General features: G+C 33.6%; 1 protein-coding gene across 5 annotated transcripts in view; it reads left to right on the top strand.

Moving 5' to 3' along the window:
- Nucleotides 1-7,484, top strand: part of CLGN (calmegin) — a 48,083-nt gene extending 40,599 nt beyond the window's left edge. For 4 of the 5 annotated variants that reach the window (XM_028491707.2, XM_007121500.4, XM_007121502.4 and 1 more), the window contains 5 exons: nucleotides 1,236-1,451; nucleotides 2,606-2,731; nucleotides 2,957-3,116; nucleotides 4,152-4,252; nucleotides 6,293-7,484. In XM_028491707.2, coding sequence (XP_028347508.1) covers nucleotides 1,236-1,451; nucleotides 2,606-2,731; nucleotides 2,957-3,116; nucleotides 4,152-4,252; nucleotides 6,293-6,373 — 684 coding nt within the window. In that variant the 3' untranslated portion in view covers nucleotides 6,374-7,484. Of the gene's footprint in view, nucleotides 1-1,235; nucleotides 1,452-2,605; nucleotides 2,732-2,956; nucleotides 3,117-3,221; nucleotides 3,931-4,151; nucleotides 4,253-6,292 lie in introns of those variants that run through there. The other variant, XM_028491708.2, reaches the window with a different exon arrangement.
- The last annotated feature ends 285 nt before the right edge of the window (nucleotides 7,485-7,769 follow it).

Here is a 7,769-nt window from a genome sequence, read left to right as displayed (position 1 = left end):
GCACGAACCCGTGTCCCCTGCATCGGCAGGCGGACTCTCAACCACTGTGCCACCGGGGAAGCCCTGGTATTATTAAAATTGAATTTTTTTCCCTAATATGAATCAGATATTTTTTGAGTATACCTAGTTTTGGGGGTAGAAGTCCTTATGTTATCCATTTAACCCTCTAGTTTTATCTAATTATTCATTGACATTTTTCTAACATTTATTTTATATATACAGTTATATATTCTCTTTGCTCACTGTAGTTTTTCTTTATAGTATTTATCACAAAATGTCTGTTTTGGTAACTTTTTTGTTTAACGTCTATCTCCTTCATTAGACTTTAAACACCATAATGCAGGGACCATGTCTGCCTTGATTACCACTGTATCCTAGCATCTGGCATAGTGCCTGGCACAGAATAGATATATGTGATGGTGGAATAAGTCAGTGAGTGATCATATTGTCCGGTTTATTTGATTTGGTTGAGTTTAATCATTCAAGATCTAATGGAACTTCTGTGTTGAATAATTGTTCTGAGATTCAACCATGGTTGATTATTGATGCCTATCATGAGTATATGTTGAAAGGTGCGGTTCCATTTTTACCATACAGTGATCTCTCTGATTTGAACAATTTTAATGATATCTTGTCTTGAATATCTTTACTAAATGTAAAAAAAAAACAACTTGTCTAATATAGTGTCAGTTGTGAAATTTAATTACTCAAGTTTCTGTATTGGATTTTCACTCTGCCTCTTTTTTTTTTGGCAGTTTACATATTTATTTATTTTACTTATTTTGGCTGCACTGGGTCTTCGTTGTGGCGCTCAGGCTTCTCCAGTTGCAGCGTGCCGGCTCTAGAGTGCACGGGCTCAGTAGTTGCAGTGCGTGGGCTTAGTTGTGCTATGTGGGATCTTAGTTCCCCAACCAGGGATCGAACCCAGGGCCCCTGCATTGGGAGCACAGAGTCTTAACCACTGGACAACCAGGGAAGTCCCCTTTCGCAGAGTTTAAAGTCATTGTTCATAGGGATCATCGTGTACAGAATATATTTCATAGGGAACATCGTGTTCTGGATAAGAAGAAACAAGATTTTATTTCTAGTGAATTACTAATGAATTAATTATCAGTTAAAGTTTTCTTTTTTCCAGTTAGTATTGCTAATTTCATTTAACACCAAGTACTTCTTGAGTAACATTTATAATGAAATTATTTTATTTGAAAATGTCTTTAAATTATTTTTTCTCGCAGGGTATCTGGAGTCCTCGAAAAATTCCTAATCCAGATTATTTTGAAGACAATCACCCATTTCTTCTGACTTCCTTCTGTGCTCTTGGTTTAGAGCTTTGGTCCATGACCTCTGATATCTACTTTGATAATTTTATTATTTGTTCGGAAAAGGAAGTAGCAGATCGCTGGGCTGCAGATGGTTGGGGAGTGAAAATAATGATAGAAAATGATAATGAGGTACAGTATTTACCATATGGTAATAATAGGATGTGGTCCTGGTTATAGGTGTACAAATGGCCTTTATAAAGGTAAATAAATGTGCAATAATTACTAAATGCTAAAGAAACATATTTAAATAAATTTATGTAGACAGAGTATTTAGCTTTACCAAATATGATACAGCTTCATTATAAACTGATAATGAATTATATATATGTAAGTCTTCATTTCTTTTATTAAATTATGATAGCATAATGGGATTGAGTGCCTTTTGATGGTTATAGAAATGAGACCACTACTACTACTACTAGAAATGAGACTTAATATCTTTGTCACCTATCAATTTAAGGCCTAAGTGGGAACAGTAATCTAAATATTCTTTATTCATTTTAACTACTTTTCACTTAGAGGAGTATAGAAACTTTTAAAATTTAATATTATTTTGTTCCAGTTTTTTTTCCCCAAATCTTAACACTACTTAGAAAAGAATAAGCTAAATATTTCAACACAATGCATCTTGGAGAATCTATCTTTAAAACCAGTTACTGTAAAGAAAAATGTGTACCTCACATTAGGTCTCTTTGGATATTAGCAAAAACCATCAGAAGAGTAAGTAAAGGTAAAGAAAGGGATTCTCATTTGGAAACTCTTTTAACTAAAACATTTGATGATTTTAGATTTTATTTTAGTAAGAGAAACAATTTCCTTCATGAAGGTTGTGTGTAAAATTTGTTAATAAACAAGAAAAAGAAAACACAGTGATTATCAGGTTGATTTTTTTTTTCTAGTAAGATTTTTAAAAGTACAGGATGAGTTATCAGAGAGTTGTGTACTTCTGAATGAACCAGTTAATACATCCATAAAGAGTAGTTCTATCCTGAAACTTACCAAAAAAGAAAACTGTCTTAATTCTTGCTGGTAGGTTAGCAATATTCACCTATATAGTATAATGTACCTTCTACTACAAAGTGTCAAACAGCAATGCATGCGAATAATTGTTTAAACTTTACGAAGTATAAAATGAGAAAATAAAATATTTTTTATCTTACAAATTCATGATTCCTTAATATAAAATCACCTAGGTGAAATAAGTTTTTTGTTTCTATAGGCTGTATTTCTGAATGAAGGTTTATAAAATCTTAATTGCCTTTTTATGCTTATTTCTTCTCTAGCCTGGTATATTCAAACAGTTGATGGCAGCTACTGAAGAGCGCCCGTGGCTTTGGTTCATTTATCTTGTGACAGCAGTGCTTCCAATAGCATTAATTACTTCATTTTGTTGGCCAAGAAAAGTAAAGGTAAAGAAAATGAACTTTCGTCAACAGTAAAAAAAAAAAAAAAAAAAAAAAAAAACTCTTAGTGTTTAGGAGTTCTGTATTGGAGCAGGTGGCTCTTAAAAGTAATAAACTAAATTGCCTATAAGTTTTTACTGATAGTTCACTATGATATCACTTATTGCAAAAAATCTTTTTGTAAATAGTGCTTTGCTTTTAGTAAAAATAGCTTGTGTTAAACTGCAACAGAAAAGATATGAAGATGCAGAGTTCAAAAAACTGGACATACATAAACCACAAACAAAGGGAGCGCTAGAGCAAGAAGTGAAGGGAGAGAAAGCAGCCCTGGAGAAACCAGTAGACTTGGGAGAGGAAAAACAGCAAAGTGATGGTGAAATTCTTGAAAAAGGTAAGACGATGATGGTGATTTATAATGGGGACAAAGCTGGGCAAAGCTCACTTAAAATAGTAGATTAAGTGGTAAACACTAGCTGTTGCACTTGTTTATTGTCAGATTTATACCATTTGAATCCCCAAGAAGGCGTGAGTGGCGAAGAGGAGTAACATCCTCGCCTGGGTTGTACCTGAGCAGACATCCAACGTATGACTTCTGTTTTCTAGGAAGAAAGATGTGTAAAAATTGTTCAGTTGCTTCAGAACCTAACAACTATGAATCCCATATGCCATAGCTTTTTGCAAAGATTTTTCTCCCCTCCAAGGATGAGATGGGAGGTACAGACCATGGCTTCTGTAGAAGAGTAATCGGTTTAAGGCATGTGATTGCAGCAACAAAATCCACACCAAGTCTCCCAAGGGCTGTTGTTAATCAGATAATTTATCATGTGGAACGAATAGTTTAATCTCTTGAAAGGATTGCTAAGTCATACATGACCTTCCCACCCTCTACTAAACTCCAGAAGATGTTAGAACTGAAGACAGCTGAGGCTTTTTGGTGCCTCTCCAGTGAGACTTCCTTATGCACATCTAGGTAGCAATAAAACTATTGATATTTGTCAGGTGTCCCAAGCCAGGCTCCAGAATGAGCCCTTTATAACCTAAATTATATCTTGAGCACTGTTCTTAACTTAATAGTTGATGAAACAGTTGACTTAAAAAACATACTCTCTCAAAACACACACGCACACACGTATATTTACATATATGTGTGTACACACACACACATTCTTTGGTTTTCATTTTACATACAGAGTGAGTGCTTTAAAATTCTTTGAACCTGCCCCTTTCCTCAAGTATGATGATTTATTTATAAAATGTGGTAAAATAAATATTTCTATTTAAATTTTAAAAAATGTCTAATGGAAGAAATTGCTTTTAAATATTGGAATTTAAATACATCCCTCCACTTTTATTTAATACTTTTAAGTAGCAAAATTCTAATTCGAGTTTTTGCCTTTAATAAAATCTGTTTAATAAAAAATTCTAGAAGAGGAAGGTGAACCTGAGGAAAAGAGTGAAGAAGAAATTGAAATCATAGAAGGACAAGAAGAAGGTAATAAATCAAATAAGTCTGGATCAGAGGATGAGGTAAGCAACTCTTTAACAGAAAATAAACTAGTTTCTATGTATGACTGTTAATCCATAAAAAAATATTTAATAAAAGCAATCTGGTTTTTGAAGAATTTTTGCCATATTTCTCCCAGCTTTCTTAAGAGCATACATATTGCTTTAAAATGTATCCATAAGGAAAGCATGAAAATACTGTAATTTATGTCCTCTTAATGCCTAATGAAACAGTATAAAGTAAGCTTTTGGTTTACAAAATATAAAGAGAGAGCTACGTCTGTAAAAAATGACTTCATTAAAGTGTTTTGTTGAAAGGTGTAATAAGCAGACCATCTGAATATTTAAAAAGTAATTGTTTATTACAAGACAGTTTTCTTTTAGCCATTGTGAAAACATTCTCACTGTCACAGTTATTTACTGTAACATTTTGAAAGATTTCATTCATTGGGTAGTTGAGTACTATGCCTGGTAATGGTGTTTTTCTCAAATCTTTAATAAACTAGTTTTTCATTAACTTGATATGTCTGCCCCCTTTTCCATCCTGATGTATGATAGAACTTGCCACAGTGACTTTTTTTATAGTCAGTTATTATGACTATAGTCAGAAACCATCCAGGTATAATTCAGACCCGAGCTTTCTTCTTGCACCTAGCACATACCCCCCATGCCTGTTCTCTCTGCTTCTCTAGCCCTCCAGAGCTGCATATCCCCAGCTCTCTCATAGCCTACAGTTAGGTAGGGTAAAGGTCCGGTATGCCTGGACTGTTGTATGTGATGCGATAAACTTGCTATTTTGTTTATTTGAAGAAATCTCCCACATAAACTTCTGTTGTTATTGTTTTAATTGTTTTCTAAAGCTTATTCAGTACATATACCTTATGGTCTTAACTGCCTAGTGAGTTATTTTTTAAATGGGTTTTGGGGCTCATTATCTAGTATGAATATCTTTATTTAGAGGGAGCTGGGTGAAGATAATTTCTTCCAGAACAGAGTTTTAAACAGTCCTTGTTTCCCGCCATCACTCTTTTAATAATAATAATTGGAATCATTCACTGAATGTGTATTCTAGTTATATTTTGCTTTGTAAAATATTTTGTGTACCTTTAAAAGTATCTAAATTCCATCTTTTCAGTCTTTTAATCTTCTTATATGTTTGTCAGTGAGCTAAAATAAATCAATTTTTATATAATATAACCTTTAGAAATAATTATAACTATTTTGTATAATACCTGCATTATTTTATTGTTATACAAGTTTAATTTATATATAAACGATTATTCTGGAAGGATAAGAATTAAAGGAGAGAAAAAGCCCAAACCATAAGTTTAATGTTTCCCTTTCTCCTCTCTGTTAATTTTTCTCAAAGTATTAGGTACCTACCAGAAGTTCTGAAAAAGTCTCTGTAAAACCAGCTCAGCAATTCATTACTTACAGAAACATTGTGATGTATAGTTAATGCTTAATATCCCACAATGAAAATATCATGTAACCTTTAATTAACCATGACATTAGATTGTTGTAAATCATGAAATAAAATCATGAATTGAGTTATTAGCATTATTCCTTGTCAGATGCATATTTGACAAACAGAGTTATTCTAAAAATGTAATCATGGCAAAAGATGAACAAATTGAAACACATCAATTTATATACACTTTTTTTTTTTTTTTTTTTGCGGTACATGGGCCTCTGACTGTTGTGGCCTCTCCCATTGCGGAGCACAGGCTCCGGATGCGCAGGCTCAGTGGCCATGGCTCACGGGCCCAGCCGCTCCGCGGCATGTGGGATCTTCCCGGACCGGGGCACGAACTCATGTCCCCTGCATTGGCAGGCGGACTCTCAACCACTGCGCCACCAGGGAAGCCCTATATGCATGATTTTGATCAGTTATTAAGTAAAGGAACATAAAGATATATATATATATATATATATATATATATATATATAAAAACATGTTTTGTTAGAAACATGTATTTTAGAGAATAAGAAATACATTATTTACTACTCTCTACTAGTTGCCCACCGTATGAAAATAAACGTTTTCATATTTTTTTTCCCTAGATGAGAGAAGCAGATGAGAGCACAGGATCTGGAGATGGGCCAGTAAAGTCAGTACGCAAAAGAAGAGTACGAAAGGAGTAACCTGTATTCAAGTATATTTAATTTCTAAGAGAGAGAGTTGGCATTCTCAAGTCGGTGTGCCAGAACTGAACTTGAGTCAATCTGCACATCCTGTTTCTACTATCTAGGAATGTTATTCTTTCAGACATTTATTTTAATCTTATTTTTCAGAAAAAAAAAAAACTTTGAAGTTAACCTGGTCTTTGAATTTAGAATGAAAGAAAAGTGGCACATTACATGTCAAATTTTAAGAGATTAATAGCATTAAAAGTTACACAGTTTAATAGTTTGGAGAAAGTTTTGGTTTCTACAGAGCAAAATAATATGCAGCAACTTCACTGCTATTGGAAGAATCAGTTATTGGAATTTCCCCTTAAACGGCTATACTACAGTATAACTGGTAGTTCCATAGTATAAATAAGAGTGAGTTCTGTTGTACAGAGCTAAATGCAATAAAGTTTCTGTATGGTTGTTTGTTTCTATCAACAATTGAAAGTGTTGTATGTGACCCACATTTACCTACTTTGTGTCAAATTATAGTTATGGTCCATTGTTCATGTAAATTATAGAGTCCTTTAAAGAGGTGCTTTGTTGACAGACAAATCAACAAAACTGAAATGTCTATGTGTCATTCATAGAATCACTGGTCAATAGTGCAGCATACTTATATTTGAATACAGAGATAAGAGGTTTATCAAAACCAAATGGTGTACAGATTTTTTTGAAGCTGTTACAGTTGTTTTATGCCAGAATGGCTTACTCTATTTACAAGATTGCTTATGCCTACATTGCTCTTGAAAATAAAATTTAAATATTTTTTCTTCTTTAAATGATACACTCTTTAATAGGTAAATTATTATTGGGGAGTCTTTCTTTTATCTGATCATTAAGAGATTGTAATGGCTAATAGATATCAATCATCATGCTTTGTATTTTTATCTTTTTTCTGACAAAGTCAAATCTATTTTCTGACAAATTCAAATCTATTGTCTCATCTAGCTTCAAAGCTGCCTCTATGGTAGACTATTGCTCCTCTTTTTAAAACACAGTTGACCCTTGAACAACAGAGGTTTGAACTGCGTGGGTCCACTTATACACAGATTTTGTTTTCAATTAATTCTACAGTACTACACGGTATGTTGAATCCTCTGATGCAGAATCTGCAGATAAGGATGGTCAACTATGGGACTTGAGCATCTGTGGATTTTGGTATCTGCCATGCGTCCTGGAACCAATCAATCCCCCATGGATACCAAGGAACGACTGTAGGTACCAAAAGTCACAGAAGTACATTATAGTAGAGCTGTATTATTCCATTTAACATATTTAAGAATTTTTCATGTTTGGGTGACAGACCCTTTGGAAGGTGATCTAAATCTTTGAGACCATGGAACTACTTTAATACCAGCTATCTAGA

This window comes from Physeter macrocephalus, chromosome 7 (genome assembly GCF_002837175.3).
Source record: "Physeter macrocephalus isolate SW-GA chromosome 7, ASM283717v5, whole genome shotgun sequence".
Taxonomy (NCBI): domain Eukaryota; kingdom Metazoa; phylum Chordata; class Mammalia; order Artiodactyla; family Physeteridae; genus Physeter; species Physeter macrocephalus.
The sequence above is the reverse complement of the archived record's forward strand: the minus strand, read 5'-3'. Positions and strand labels throughout refer to the sequence as shown.